Source organism: Dermochelys coriacea, chromosome 1 (genome assembly GCF_009764565.3).
Source record: "Dermochelys coriacea isolate rDerCor1 chromosome 1, rDerCor1.pri.v4, whole genome shotgun sequence".
Taxonomy (NCBI): domain Eukaryota; kingdom Metazoa; phylum Chordata; order Testudines; family Dermochelyidae; genus Dermochelys; species Dermochelys coriacea.
The window spans coordinates 1,711,716-1,728,200 of record NC_050068.2 but is presented as its reverse complement, the minus strand read 5'-3'; the positions used below and the strand labels follow the sequence as shown (position 1 = coordinate 1,728,200).

At 42.1% G+C, this 16,485-nt stretch overlaps 1 protein-coding gene and 1 pseudogene across 1 annotated transcript; one reads left to right on the top strand and one right to left on the bottom strand.

The window, feature by feature from the left end:
- Positions 1-16,485, bottom strand: part of LOC119863297 — a 106,928-nt pseudogene that overhangs the window by 46,906 nt on the left and 43,537 nt on the right.
- LOC119861184 (putative olfactory receptor 52P1) lies at positions 3,383-4,433 on the top strand. Its single transcript, XM_038415899.2, is given in 2 exon segments — positions 3,383-3,907; positions 3,909-4,433. Coding segments are annotated over 2 exon segments (945 nt in total). The 5' UTR covers positions 3,383-3,487.

Here is a 16,485-nt window from a genome sequence, read left to right as displayed (position 1 = left end):
GTAGACAGCATCAACCTCCAATCCACCTCTGGAGCGTTGGATTACCTACACTGATGGGAGAACCCCTGTCATCGGTGTATGTACTGTCTATACTGAAGTGTTATAGCAAGGCTGCTGTAGTTGTTTAAGTGGTTCTGCAGACATGGGTAGTTGGAGAATTTACCACTTCCCTTTGCAGTTTGTTCTAATTTTTAATCATTCTTAGTGCTAAACATTTGGCCCCCAAACTGGAATTTCTCTGGCTTCAGATTCCCGCCATTAGGCCTTGCGCTGCCTTTCCCTGATAGATTTCATAGACCGTTATTACTATTTAAAATAAATAAATGAAGCTCTTTCTCTCTCTCCGGGATTTTCTCAGGCCTCAAATCATTCTGTGGCTCTTTTCGATACCATCTCCAATTTTTCAACATCCCTTTTGAAATATGGACCGTGTGCACAATGTTTTTCACCAATGTTATGTAGTAATTTTCTATTTGCTTTCAGATCATTGATGAAAATATTGAATAGCTTCGGGCCTAGAACTAATCCCTGCAGAACACCAATCTGAGCGCCCCCATTCACTGGCGATGGCCCACTGACATCTGCTTTCTGAGATCTGTCAGTTAGCCAGTTTTAGTCCATTTAAAGTATGCTTTACTGATATTGTAGAGTGTTCATTTTTATCTGAATGTTTTCTCCATGAAATGAAATGCCTCAGATACCCTTGATCAACTAAATAAATTCTCTCACTAAAGAATGAAGTTGGGTTTGCTTGACAAGACCTGTTTACCAAGGCACATGTTATTGATTAACATTAATTATATTCCTAGACTTTTTTGTCATGAATCACATACCAGCTTCTCCATTGTTTCCTCACCTTGTGAAATTTTTTTAAAACTTTTCCTTTGTTTATAATACTTCACTTTAAACACAGAACTGTCAGGAATTTGCTTTGTTGTTTTGCTCTGCTGTTACCTAACTGTGTACTTCTTGTTCCGAATGAGATGTGTGGCTGATCTGTCACTTAGTAACTGCCTGATTGTGTACATCTGGTTCTGAATCAGATCTGTGGTGGATCTATCAGTTTCTAACTCTGGTGTTTGTAACTCTAAGGTTCTATAACAGATGCTGTTTAACCCCCTCCTTGACAGCTAATGGACTGGAAAGTTTTTCATCTGCTCATGTGATATACTGCTTCTTTCCAGCTGCAGAACCAAAGTATTTCTTGAACACATCCACTTTTTCTGTAATTTTAACAAGTTCCCTTTCTACCTCTGGGAATGGGTGTAAACCTTTTCTAGGAATTCTTCTGTTCTTAATATACTTAATAACCACCTTTTTGTTAACCCTAGCCCTTCTAATCATGGATTTTTCCATGATGTCTTTAGGGTCCTTTTTCAATTTTCATAGCTTCCAAATTCTATTGCTTATTTTATATTTTTCCTTTTCCTCATTTGTGAAATATTTCTGTTTTCCCGCATAATGGCAGCCTTCACTTTCCACTGAACCGGGTTTTTCTCCAAAGTTCTCTGCTTTCTTGACTGTGGAATTGTGGCTTTTCAGGTATCTAATAATCTTTTCTTAAAGAACTCTCAATATTCATTCCCATTTTTCTGTCTAAATATTTCCTTCCTATCAGTTTTGCTGTTACTTTGCCTCAGATTTGGGGAATTTGCCTCTTTGAAGCACTAAATACTTATAGTTATAACTGGTTGGGAACTGTTCTTTGTTTGTCAGTTTGAATGTAATCAGTTCATTCTTCATTTTACTCTCCTCTATCATATGCCCCCTTGTTTGTCTCTTCTCTAAACTCAACACTCCCACACTTTTCATTCTGTCTGCACATGGCAGTCTCCCCCGTTCTCATAGCCTGTCTTTGAAACCCCCTTTCTATCTACTATATCCTTTATAGGGACTCGGTGACCAAAACTGAGCACATTTCCACACCAGGTTATTCTGCATCCCATTCCTTAGGCATCCAATCATTGTCTTTGTTTGGCCACTACTGCAAATGAGCAGGTGTTTCCATTGAGCTGCTATCAATGTCGTCCAGATATTTTCCCTGAGATGTGTTCTAGCCGGGATGTTTCTGCCTGGCACATGTTGTTATAAATATAAAGGGAAGGGTAACCACCTGTCTGTATACAGTGCTATAAAATCTCTCCTGGCCAGAGGCAAAGTCATTTTACCTGTAAAGGGTTAAGAAGCTCAGGTAACCTCGCTGGCACCTGACCCAAAATGACCAATGAGGGGACAAGATGCTTTCAAATCTGGAGCGGAAGGGGAAGGATTTTGTCTGTCTGTGTGATACCTTTGCTGGGAAAAGATCAAGGATGCAAGCCCTCCAACTCCTGTAAAGTTAGTAAGTAATCTAGCTAGAAAATGTGTTAGGTTTTCTTTGTTTTGGCTTGTGAAATTCACTGTGCTGGAGGAAATGTGTATTCCTGTTTTTGTGTCTTTTTGTTACTTAAGGTTATACCTAGAAGGATTCTCTATATTTTGAATCTGACTGCCTGTAAGATTATCTTCCATTCTGATCTCACAGAGTTGTTCTCTTATCTTTTTTTACCTTGCATAATGACAGGTTTCAGAGTAGCAGCCGTGTTAGTCTGTATTCGCAAAAAGAAAAGGAGTACTTGTGGCACCTTAGAGACTAACAAATTTATTTGAGCATAAGCTTTCGTGAGCTCACGAAAGCTTATGCTCAAATAAATTTGTTAGTCTCTAAGGTGCCATAGGATTTTATATGATCATCATCATACTTGACTTGGCTGTTTGGGTGAAAGCCAAAGGCTTGGTGGCTTTGAGGGACCTGTGTTTTGGCTTCTGTGTAACCAGTAAAATCTTGTGAAAGCTGTTTTGTTACTGGCTTGGTAAATCCAAGTAGTAGAATAACTGTCCGTTTCATCCGATGAAGTGAGCTGTAGCTCAAGAAAGCTTATGCTCAAATAAATTTGTTAGTCTCTAAAGTGCCACAAGTACTCCTTTTCTTTTTATCTTTTTTTGTTCTTCAAATACATTTCTGTTTTTTAAGAATCTGATTGGGGGTTTCGGGTGTTAAAAACCAAAGGCTGGTCTGTGCTCATATTGTTTATTCTAGCTTGGCTTTCATTGAAATAAGGAATAATGATGGAAACCACTATCCCCACACATGTTTCCTCCTGGTGCCTATTAAGGTTTCCCACATCATGATATGTAGGAATTATTGACTCATGGAGCACCGTCAAGAATGGAATGGCATTATTAGGGTCAGTTATTCGGAATTTGTTTAGCTGAATAAAGGAAATATCATTTTCCAGTGTGTGAAAAGTGATCAATTTGATTCACCCATGAGGACAGCCTCCAGTTGTGCATGTTTTGTCTCATAATGGCATTGTCTCTCCATCCAGGCATTTCTCATGTGACCACCATCCTATGGTGCTGCGCACATACAGCAAGTAGAGGCAATTTACAGAACGTGCAGGCGACACCCCTCTGCCTCAAAGTTGGAGACCTTCTCTCCTACTCCATGTTAGATTCCAACACAACTGACTTCTCCAACCCCTCCACCTTCATCCTGCTGGGCATTCCTGGCCTGGAGGCGGCCCATGTCTGGATCTCCATCCCCTTCTGTGCTATGTACACCATCACCCTCTTGGGGAACTTCACCATCCTGTTTATTGTGAAGACAGAGCCGAGGCTCCATGAGCCCATGTACTATTTCCTCTGCATGCTGGCCGTCACTGACCTGGTTATTTCTACATCCACCGTGCCTAAAATGCTGAGCATCTTCTGGTTCAATTCCATGGAGATAGATTTTAGTTTGTGCCTCACTCAGCTCTACTTCATTCACTGTTTCATAGTGATGGAGTCTGGAATCGTTGTGGCCATGGCTTTGGATCGTTACGTGGCCATCTGTGATCCCCTGAGACATTCCACCATCCTGACAAAAACCCGTGGTTGCCAAGATCGGCCTGGCCGTGGTGCTGCGTGGCAGCATTCTTGCGCTGCCCTTTCCTTTCCTGTCAAGGCGGTGGCCATATTGCAGAACCAACATCATCTCCCACACGTACTGTGAGCACATAGCCGTGGTGAAGCTGGCCTGCGCTGACATACGCATCAGTAGTTACTACGGCCTCCTTGTGGCATTCTTGGTGATTGGTCTGGATGTGTTTTTTATCACTGTGTCCTATATCCAGATCCTCAGGGCCATCTTCAGCCTCCCCACAAAAGATGCCCGGTTAAAGACTTTTGGGACCTGTGGCTCCCACCTCTGTGTCATTTTAGCATTTTATATCCCAGGTCTCTTCTCCTTCCTCACACACCGGTTTGGCCACAATGTGCCCCCGCATTTCCACATTCTCATGGCCAACATGTACATTCTACTGCCCTCCATGCTGAACCCCATCATCTACGGGGTGAGGACCAAACAGATCCGGGACAGCTTACTCTGGTACATTACTCATATGGAATAAAGTTTTCTTCTGGTGCTCTGACTCTCAGACCAAGCTCCGTGGAGATCTGGCTGGTGACAATTTGCTCTGCTCCCTTCCCTGAATCATTGACAAGGCTGCCAAAGAGACATTACAGCCTTTCTTTACCTTACAGTGCTGTATTAACCTGACAATCTGGGAAATCCAACTCACAGGGTTGCCACATTTCTTATTGCTGGTAACTGGACACCTGAGGACCTGCACTTTCCCCCACCTCTTCCCCCATGGCTCTGCCCTTGTCACTCCCTCCTCTCCTCCACTATCCCTATTACTCACTGGATCGTCTCCACCCCCCTCTCTACCCCAGTTGCATCCTATATGTGCCAGGGCTGGAACGGGAGTTTCAGAAGCCTGATGAGGATCCTTCCTGCTTGTAGGAGGCAGCCCTAATTGAGCAGGGGCTGATGTGAGTTAATGACATGGTTGTGACCCCCACTCTGCTGTAACTGGACACTGCCAGATCCACTTTTTGACTGGACTTTCCATCTGAAAACTGGGGGGGCGGGGAAGAATTAGTGGTGTGGGACCCTAGCGTCCTGGGGTGGAGGTGATGGGAGTGCAGGGTGGAGGGTTTAGAATGGATATTAGTATGGGGCTGATGGGGCAGGTGGTTTGTGAATGGATATTAGCGTGGTGCTGATGGGGGAGGGGGATCTGGGAATCGATATTAGCAAGCAGATGAATGGGGATGGGACCTGTCTGGGAACAGATATAAGTGTGGGACTGACATGGAAGGATCTGGGACTGTGTAATGACATGGAGGACAACCTCTCTCTCCCCTAGCTCCTAGGGAGTTGGGTGAAAGGAAGTCCTTTTATCCCAATTTGAGAACAGCTTATTAATCACTTTACAGCATTTCTTATTATTTTCTTTTAAAGGTGGCTTTGTAGTCTGTTTAGTTAAATCTGACACAGACTCTTTAAAACCTTTTTTCCTCCAATTTATACTTTTGTTTTTCCTGCATTTGTGCATTCATATCACATTCCATTGGTTATATTTTCTGTCAGAGCAATTTGAAAATCTCTTTTTATCCCCTCATTTTGCAATCTCAGCTTCTCCAGCTCCTGTTGCAAATTTTCTTTCTCATGTTTCCAGATCTCATGCTCCTCTGCAAACTTATTCACAGCCTGATACATAATCCAAACAGCAGCATTTGCCATTTGTTCCTTGTTAGGGATGGGAGTGCCACAAGTCTGATATTTTAATACCATTGCATTCAAGCACCCTTCCCAAACAGGACAGGAACAGCATTTGGCAGCCAGGGATCAGAGCCAAGATCTTCACATGCCTGTGTCATAAATACAAAGGGAAGGGTAAGCACCTTTAAAATCCCTCCTGGCCAGAGGGAAAATCCTTTCACCGGTAAAGGGTTAAGAAGCTAGGATAACCTCTCTGGCACCTGACTAAAATGACCAATGAGGAGACAAGATACTTTCAAAGCTGGAGGGAGGGAAAAACAAAGGGTCTGTCTCTCTGTGTGATGCTTTTGCTGGGGACAGAACAGGAATGGTGTCTTAGAATTTAGTAAGTAATTGAGCTAGAGATGTGTTAGTTTCTGATTTCTTTAAATGGCTGAGAAATTAGACTGTGCTGAATAGAATGGATATTCTTGTCTTTGTGTCTTCTTAAGGTTAAAACTAAAAACTTAAGGTTTTGCCTAGAGGGATTCTCTATGTTTTGAATCTAATTACCCTGTAAGGTATTTACCATCCTGATTTTACAGAGGTGATTCCTTTTACCTTTTCTTTTATTAAAATTCTTCTTGTAAGAAATTGAATGCTTTTTTTCATCGTTCTTAAGATCCAAGGGTTTGGGTCTGTGGTCACCTCTACAAATTGATGAGGATTTTTATCAAGCCTTCCCCAGGCAGGGAGGTGCATGGTTTTGGTTTGGATTTTGGGGGGAAAGATGGTTCCAAACAACTCTTTCTCAAAAAATAAACCCGGACGTTTGGTGGTGGCAGTGGAAGTCCAAGGGCAAAGGGTAAAATAGTTTGTACCTTGGAGAAGATTTAACCTAAGTTGGTAAAAGTAAGCTTAGGAGGTTTTCATGCAGGTCCCCACATCTGTACCCTAGAGTTCAGAGTGGGGAAGGAACCTTGACCGCCTGTCTCAGTAAATACCCCTCAATCATAACTGGGGATACTGGGGCATCCCCTTCAGCACCAGTATGATGTTGCCTCACTGTCTGCATTTGCAAGCCCCGAGTTGTGAATAATAATAGTCAGAACTGCTTCAGACCAATATTTAAATTAGTTGGTCAGCACCAGTGATCCATGATACCAAGCTCTTATTGAGCAACCAGTCCAGAGACAATACTGTTTCAGTTTAATGACCTATTCATGTAGATATGATAATAAACCACCCTCTGCTACAAAATAGAGGGAGCTACAACCCCTGAAATGGGTCTTTAATGGCTCCCAGTGGAGAGGGTTACTGTCCTACCAGTGAAAACATCCACAAGAATTATCTGCAATACACAGCATTTTATTGAGAAGGAATTACACAAGTGGTGATGGGTTATATCAAGCACATAACTCCTATGTTAGACAAAGCTATACATTAAGAGTTATACATTCCCCTAAATGAGCCTCTTTTTCATAGAGATACACAAGTAGTTCCTGTGCTGGCTCCACAGAGTGCTGCTTGGCACACAGAAAAGGTGGTTACCAATTTTATATACGGCTTCTTTTCTCTTTGTCTGCTCTTCTCAGCCCTCTGGTCTGTCTCGGATGCCCTCGAGGCAAGGATTGGATTGTGTTGAGACTCCTTTGGTTCACAGTCCTACTCGAGCCCACGAAGTCATGTTTATCAGTGTTGCAAACTTCTTCAAGGGTCATATTTAAGGGATCCCAACTAACCAGTAATTTAATTTGCTTGATTGTTATACTCTTTTTCCTCAAAGGAGTCCTATGACTTAAAAGCATGTCCAGTGGGTATGTGGTTATTATTTTTTACCTAATTTGTATTTTAGAAGGGGCTAGAGGGAGTGGCACCATGTAAAGGTCACCCCACGTTTACTCAGTCATTCACTCTGGCTCTCTGCATGACATTCTGCTGCAAGGTCATTATAACCAGGTCAGTCTGTGCTCCATACCTGAACTTTAGACATGTGATATTTACTGCGCCTATATTTACCGACAATAGGTTCAACATTGACTGCACACGCAGGCTTTGCCAGTTCTTCATCAAATTCACTTCTTCTTAAAGGGGACCTGCTCCCAGCATCCTCTGCCGTCATCCAGCCATGTTGAAGTCGTGTCAAGTTATGCTCACATCATTCATTCAGTGTAGCCACACCAGTTTGGCACCATCCCAACAGTAGCAAAGATGAACTTGCCAACTTTATGAAATGATTGGATGAAACCTCCGCAAAATATGGCATGGAAATCAGTGCAGAGGAAACAAAGCTGATGACAAACAAACGTGACAGGATCAGTTCATATATCACTGTCAGTGGACAAGAGCTGGAGAGAGTGAAACATTTCAAGTGTTTGGGAGCAATTGTCATTGATGAAGGATTAAAGGCAGAAATTCTGGCAAGAACTGCGCAAAGCTAAGGCCAATTTGAAAGAACAAGAACATCTCCCTGGAATCCAAATTGAAACAGCTGCATGCACTGGTCATCTCCATTTTTTTGTTTTGTGTGCAAGACATGGACCCTTATGGCAGAACTTGAATGGAAAATACAGGTTGTAGAGATGAAATACTTACGTAAAATCCTAGGCATCTCCTACTTCGACCACGTCACTAACGAAGAGGTCCGCAACATCATTATTCAATGCTCTGGGTCATATGAAGACCTTCTGATGACCATGAAGAAGCACAAGCTCAAGTGGTATGATCATGTAACAAGATCGTCTGGCCTATCCAAGATCATCCTCCAAGAGACAGTAAAGGAGAAGAGAAAAAGAGATAGACAGAAGAAGTGATGGATTGACAACAGAAAAGAGTTGACAGGAATGGACATTGCAGAGACTCAAATACTTACACAGGATCATCAGGCCTGAAGACAATTTATAGATTGTTCATCAGTGATAGTGCCCCAACAAACAATGAGGTTATGGGAGTGATGATGTTGATGATGATGATAAGTTTGACAAACTTCAAGATTTCCCATGCTGGGTATCTGCTTTGGACTGAATTGTTTTTTGAAAGTTTCAGGCATACCTGTTTTGCAGACTTCTATGATGAAGTTAGGAACAAATATGTCTTGACCATGTTGAAAATTTCATATAATTATTCCACTGAGGAGCCCTAGCACCTCCATTCTTTCCAGGGGATAAAAGTCAAGTAAGAGCAATCAGAACAATCAGAGCCCTGAATTGGAAGAGGAGGAAGTAACAAGGTGTCTGCATTAACACACAGCTGGATCCTGAGGTCTTTACACAGTTCATACTCCAAGGGGAGTTTTGCTTGAATTAATATGCAAACTAGATACCCTTAATTTGGGTTTGAATAGAGCCTGAGAGTAGCTGGGTCATTACACAAACTGAATCTATTTCCCTAAAGTTAAGTATCCTCACACCTTCTTGTCAACTGTCTAAATGGGCCATCTTGATTATCACTACAAAAGTTTTTTTTCCTGCTGCTGATAATAGCTCATCTTAAGTAATTAGCCTCTCACAGTTTGTATGGCAACTTCCAACTTATCTGTATGTATAAATATTTCTTTTTAGCATATGTTCCATTCTATGCATCCGATGAAGTGGGCTGTAGCCCACGAAAGCTTATGCTCTAATAAATTTGTTAGTCTCTAAGGTGCCACAAGTACTCCTGTTCTTTTTGCTGATACAGACTAACATGGCTGCTACTCTGAAATCTAAAAGATGTGTGCTCAGGTACAGCAGCAGCTGTTGCCATGTTCCCTTCCACAGCCTTTTTGAGGATGTCGTGGCAGCGGGCTTGCTAGAAAGCTTCAGATCTATAGACCAGTGGATGGAAGCAATATGTGGGGGATGAGGAACTCCGGGCTGACGTTTTGAATGCTCCTGGTCTCCAGCAGCTGCTCCTCATCAGGTGGCAGCACAAGATCAACTGTACCTATGAGCTGTGTCAGTTTGGCAGTGTTCTTGCTAGGGACACATTACTAGAGTAAAAGACCATTTAATTCTGAAGTGGGTGTACAGACAAAAGCCACTACATGGCCAGTTGTTATGTGGGTTCCAAAAGCTTAAGTGGTGTGACGGTGCCCCCCATAAGGCTTTATGGAAATTATATATATATATATATATATATATATATATGACATAACTGGAATATGATTTATGCTACGTAGGCCATGTAACTTATCTCTGTAGAGGTTATGATCTACTGAATCTATCAATCCTATTTGTATGCATGTATCATTTTTTTATTCTAAGTTATGAATATTGGCTGTATACTTTTCTGATTCTAATTAGGTTTTAGTGAAGCAGTTGGTCAGGTTCCTGAGAAAAGACTATTCTCAGTAAGTGCCCAATTAAGAAGCCCTTAAGCCAGCAATGAACTTGGAGATGCCAATCCACATCTGAGCTTTCCCAGGAATGTGGCTTGGCTGGTAAGGAACTCAGTCATGCATGGAGATGCGACTTGCCCAGGTGATTCCAAAACTCCATTTTGTAGCTGGACTTTGCATAGGAGAGAGGAGGGGGTCTCCACCTACAAGAGAAAGTCTATTTAAACCCCTGGGAGACCCCTCCATTTGGTCTTCAGCTGGCTAAAGAGAGAGCCTCTCCACCCCCAAGGATACTTGAAAGAAACTGGATTAAAGGACAATAGCTATGGGGGGGAGGGGGGAGTGATTGCTGGACCCAGACTAGAAGGAGACTAGTCTCTAAAAGAAATATTACTGGAACTGGTGAGGTTTTTATCTCTATTCAATTTTATTACCGTACTAGACATAGACTTGCATGTAGACTTGCATAGAGGGCAAACAATTTATGAGTTTATGGGTCAAAAGGATTGAGTGTCAAGGACAGAAACACTTCCCAAGTTGCTTTCAAGTAAGCCTACAGCTGTTAGGGGACGTGGTTCAGACCTGGGTCTTGGTTTGCAGCAGGCTAGCAGATCTGGTTCAAACCAGGCATGGCACTGAAGTCCTAAGCTGAAGGGCAGGAGCAGAAGTAGTCTTGGCACATCAGTTGGCAACCCCCAGGGAGTTTCTGTGATCCAACACATCACAAGTGGCATGACAAGACTACTAGTAATGGGCATAAACCAAGTATACCACCCAACCACCTTAAGTACTTTCCCAGATATCGATCCAGGCAGTGCTTGGGTTGCAAGGAGGCTACCTTCCTTTGGGATTTGACATGAAGATGATGAGGAGAATGGACAGGACGAATGGCTCTGCAGATACAGTAGCAAAAGGTCTGTTGATCCAGGAAACTGAACAAGGAAAGTGAGAGGGACTTTTTCCAGAGGGTCACATGTGATAGGTAATGGGAAAAACCACTCTCATTTTCCTTTGCTTTGTACTTCGGCTTGCTTTTCTCCTTTGGTACACACCAGAACATGGTGCATTGTCCTCTCCACATTGAGGGATGGGCAGACTGGATAATAAATTTATACTGGTCAGCCTTCTGACCAGGGGAAGATGGTACAGCTCTGGGCGCCTAGGCTGGGGAGCTGAGGGGAACTGGCTGGAGCCTCCCTTTTGTTGGTTCTTGAGTGGCTGGAGAAAGAATTCATGTAACGTAGCTGGGTGTGTCCCTGTCTGTGAATGCATGATTGAGTGCAGGACCTGAAGGGTTCTGTAGCTTGTCATGACCTCGCACTGTGAGAGGGGACCCAGATTAGTATTCCAGAGGCCTCAGCAGCACCCAGTTCTGGATTGCATCTGTCGCAGTGGTGCTGCAGCAGGGTGAAATGCACAGCTTGTTGTTCTGTGTGAGATTCCCACTTTATACCCTGCTACAGAGATTTTGAGTGAGATGTTAGAAACATGGATAGCTGGGATTGTTATGACCAGGAGAACAGCATGGTGACTTGCCTGCCTGGTGTGAAGGTTGCAGATCTCTCGAGACATCTAAATACAATTATGTGTAGTGTTAGGGAGAAGCCAGTGGTCGTGGTACATATAGGCACAAATGACTTAGGGAAGGATAGGAGAGAGGTCCTGGAGGCCAAATTTAAGCTGCTAGGTGAGAGATTGGAGAACAGGACCTTGATGGTAGCATTCTCTGAGATACTCCCAGTCCCACACACAGGGCCAGTTAGACAGACAGAGCTGCAGGGTCTCCATGCATGGATGAGACGATGGTGCAGGGAGGAGAGGGTTAGATTTATCAGGGAATGGGGAAACTTTTGGGAAAGGGGGAGTCTATTCAGGAAGAATAGGCTCCACCTAAACCAAAATGGAACCAGATTGCTGGCACTTAAAATTAAAATGGTCGTAGAACAATTTTTAAACTAAGGACTGGAAGAAAGCCAACAGGTGAGGAGGAGCACATGATTCAGACATCCCTTAGGGGAGGATCTATTAATAGACAATCTCTATGTCCTAGTGAGGACGAGAGGTTGCAAAATGATAAAATACAGGTAGAGTCTGATCAGAAACAGTCAAATAAAAAAAAAAAGAGTCCCATTGGCACCACAGAAACTTGGCGGAATGACGTAATCAATGGGACACAGTAATACCAGGGTACAAAATATATCAGAAGGACAGAACATGTCATGCTGGTAGGGAAGTGGCACTATATATGAAAGAAAGCGTAGAATCAAATGAAGTAAAAATTGTAAATGAATCAAACTGTATCATAGAATCTCTATGGATGGAAATACCATGCTCCAATAATAAGAATATAGCGGTAGGGATATATTACCGACCACCTGGCCAGAATGGTGATAGTGACTGTGAAATGTTCATAGAGATTAGAGAGGTTATTAAAATTAAAAAAACCTCAATAATAATGACAGGTTTCAGAGTAGCAGCCATGTTAGTCTGTATTCGCAAAAAGAAAAGGAGTACTTGTGGCACCTTAGAGACTAACATTTATTTGAGCATAAGCTTTCGTGAGCTACAGCTCACTTATCACATCTGATGAAGTGAGCTGTAGCTCAAGAAAGCTTATGCTCAAATAAATTTGTTAGTCTCTAAGGTGCCACAAGTACTCCTTTTCTTTCAATAATAATGGGGGATTTCAATTATCCCTATATTGACTGGGTACATGTCACCTCAGGACAGGATACAGAGATGAAGTTTCTTGACACCTTACCTGACTGCTTCTTGGAGCAGCTGGTCCTGGAACTCAGAGGAGAGGCAATTCTTGATTTAGTCCTAAGTGGAGCACAGGATCTCATCCAAGAGGCGAGTATAGCTGGACCGCTTGGTGATAGTGACAATAATATAATTAAATTACATATTCCTGTGGCAGGAAAAACACCACAGAAGCCCAACACTGTAGCATTTAATTTCAGAAACAGGAACTACACAAAAAACCAAGGAGGTTAGTTAAACAGAAATTAAAGGAAACTGTGCTAAAAGTAAAGGACTACTTGTGGCACCTTAGAGACTAACAAATTTATTAGAGCATAAGCTTTCGTGAGCTACAGCTCACTTCATCGGATGCATTTGGTGGAAAAAACAGAGGAGAGATTTATATACACACACACAGAGAACATGAAACAATGGGTTTATCATACACACTGTAAGGAGAGCGATCACTTAAGATAAGCCATCACCAACAGCTTATCTTAAGTGATCGCTCTCCTTACAGTGTGTATGATAAACCCATTGTTTCATGTTCTCTGTGTGTGTGTATATAAATCTCTCCTCTGTTTTTTCCACCAAATGCATCCGATGAAGTGAGCTGTAGCTCACAAAAGCTTATGCTCTAATAAATTTGTTAGTCTCTAAGGTGCCACAAGTAGTCCTTTACTTTTTGCGAATACAGACTAACACGGCTGCTACTCTGAAACCTGTGCTAAAAGTGAAATCTCTGCAAGCTGCAAGATGGAAACTTTTTAAAGACACCATAATAGAGGCTCACCTTGAATGTATACCCCAAATTTTAAAAGATAGTAAGAGAAACAAACAAAAGAGTCACTGTGGGTAAACAACAAAGTAAAAGAAGCAGTGAGAGGCAAAAAGGCATCTTTTAAAAAGTGGAAGTTAAATTTTAGTGAGGAAAAATAGAAAAGATCAGAAACTCTGGCAAATCAAGTGTCCATTCTTATGTTAATGTTTAGAATATTGGGTGGTGGTCAGTCAAATAGGATACCAGTTTGTTATTTTCTGTTTGCTTATTTCAGGAAAGAGAAGTAGGGACAGAAAAGCATCAAGATGAGTGAAAACAGGGAAGCAATTGCAAAACTGGAGCTATTCAGATTACGGGCTCTAGAAAATGAAAAAGAACTTAGGAGAATTTGACCTAAAGCAGGCAGAGGATGCCAGAGAGGAGGCTGAGCACTGAAGGGCTATAGAAGTAAAACAACAAGAAATTGAGGAGAAAGAAAGAAAGAAAGAAAGAAAGAAAGAAAGAAAGAAAGAAAGAAAGAAAGTGGTAACACCAATTGGACATGCTGGAAAAGCAGAAGCAGAACCCTCCCACTTCACTGATTCCCACCTCTCCAAAAATCTACACATCTTTGAGAGGCTGTGTGTGATTCACAAGATTCTTGATGACCAGAAGATGCCCACTTTAGTTGCAAAGGTAACTTTTATATCTCTGGATATATTCCTTAAAATGCCAATTGAAGATGCTTTAGATTTTTTGTAAATTCATAGAAATGGTTTGGAAGGAATTTCAGAGTCTTAAGAGAAATTTTGGAGTCTTAAGAGAGGTACTAGTATGAGTAAGGTGGGATATGCAAACAAAATGAAAGATTTGATCGAAAAGTGGATAAGGGGGTGTGTGAAAGAGCAGAGAGATGGCTGCCAGGCATAGCAGGGGTTAAAGAATACCTGTGAGTTCAGCTAGCCCCACCCTATTATACCTGCAGAGGTCTGGAGGGGGGAGAAAAGAAGGGAGCCTGGCTTAGTCAGGGGCTCACTGGTGAAGAGTCAGGAGTTCTCTGTGTGCCTTCCTGAAGACATAGACGAAACCTGCCTGCCAACACAGCCATTGGAGGCAAGTAAGTCTTTCTCTGCTCTGCTGACAAGCCCCAACTGCAGGAAAACTAAACGAGCAGGGCCACACCCCAAACTGAAGGGCTTACAAAGGAAGCAGCTCAGGCAACAGGTCCTGAACCCCCCCTCACGGCTGGGAGCAAGATCCATGTCCTTTGTTTAAGGGTATGAGCGAGCCAGGACTCTAAGGGTAAAGTAGGGGACCAGCCCCTAACTGACGATCTGCCGACGATCTTGCCACTAGGCTGCGTGACCACTGAAGGCCCTATGACAGAGTGTTACTCTTAGACCCGCAGCAGCGGCCTCTCTAAGGGGGGGGTCGACAGGCAGATACCGGAAACAGTGTTGGTATATAACATTCTAAACACTGTTTATTGTTTACAGAATGAACGTCATTCACTCCACATTCATACCCCAAACATACTATACCAGAGTCCACTAGTCAGGAGTCCCAATGGTCAGCCAGGGTTCTGTCCAGTCACAAGGTGCGGGGAGTCCACGAATACCACGCCATATCCCAACAGGGTTCTGGATTATTGAAAGACTCCAAATTGCAAATGTGTGAAGCTGGCATTTATAATCACTTTGTGACCTCATTAGTCTTTTGTCTCTGTTGGCCTGGGCCTTCACCCTTTGTTCCAAAGAGACAGTCCTGGGCAGGCAGCCATGATCCAAGGCGCACCATTTCCTCCAATTCTTATACATTTCCATGGCAGTCCATCTGGTTTTATTTCCTTATCTGTTGATTCTTCATTTTTCCAAGGACACAACAAAGTTGTTTTGTACAAATAGGGTTTGATCACTTGACCTTTAAGTTCTTGCTTCGGTTGCCAAAATGCAAGTCATGCACTCGTGTTCCAAACACACTCCAGCCACACTAGGCCCCAGGGCCTATAACACATTACACAGATACATAGATTATATGTAGACAAATATGTACATATCCCAACATTCCCCCTTCACATGATTAATACTATTAATTATTGTATCACTTTATAATTTTGCAAGAAAGACAATTATATATTATTTATTCCAGAGCTTCTTGTTGCTTTCTCATTCAGCAGTATAAACATAGCATAAAAAAGGCTAATAAAATCATTAATACAAGTAGTATAACAATAGCATGTAACATTACATTTGGAAGAGCTGTAACACTGGGAGACCATCCTTTAAAAACATCATACCAGTGATGAACTGTCGATTCTTCTCCTTTTCCCAATCTTAATATTTGACCATTGAGTAGAATGTTTTTTTCCCCAATTGAGCAGAGTTTGATGCATCTTTTGCATATTGCCTAATTTTCTCACTCTCATCTATCAGTTTTTCCCATTGTTCCCAATGTATCCCCAAATTAAAGGACTAGTCCACATATTTTGATTCCCAAATAATGTCTTTTTTCAAAAATAGAGGACCTCAGTAAATAATTCTATTAATAATTAATTCTCTTAATTCCATTAATAACCTGTGCTATTAATAATAAATAATAGTAATACTTATTAATAGGTGTTTAATTATTGTATTGATGATTATATTAATACTTTGATTGTTAATAAATAATTAATTTAACCATTAGAGGATAAAAATTGCAGGGTACATTGTCCGCTTGAATGGTTCAAATCACATTCCTCTAAGGTCCAAGTTAGCTGCGGACACACCCACTTTTTTGCCCCCCACTCTTCACAATGTTTTGTTAATTCTAATAAATTTATAACCCCCTTCTTCTTGAATCAAGTGTATCCTGCTTTTAATGATCCCACCCCTGGCAGGACACAACTGATAGTATCAATTCAGGACAAATTGCTTAGAGCAGGGCAGTTACAGCCCAAGGCTGGGTTTCCTTTACCATTAAGGCACACCAAACCAGCCAACAGAGAGGACTTTAGTTTCACCCCACTGTCTAACCATAAGTCATACAAGCAATTCCCTCATACACTCCAGTTTCCCAGTATCACCACCAGTGCCACTCGTTATGGAGAAGAATGTT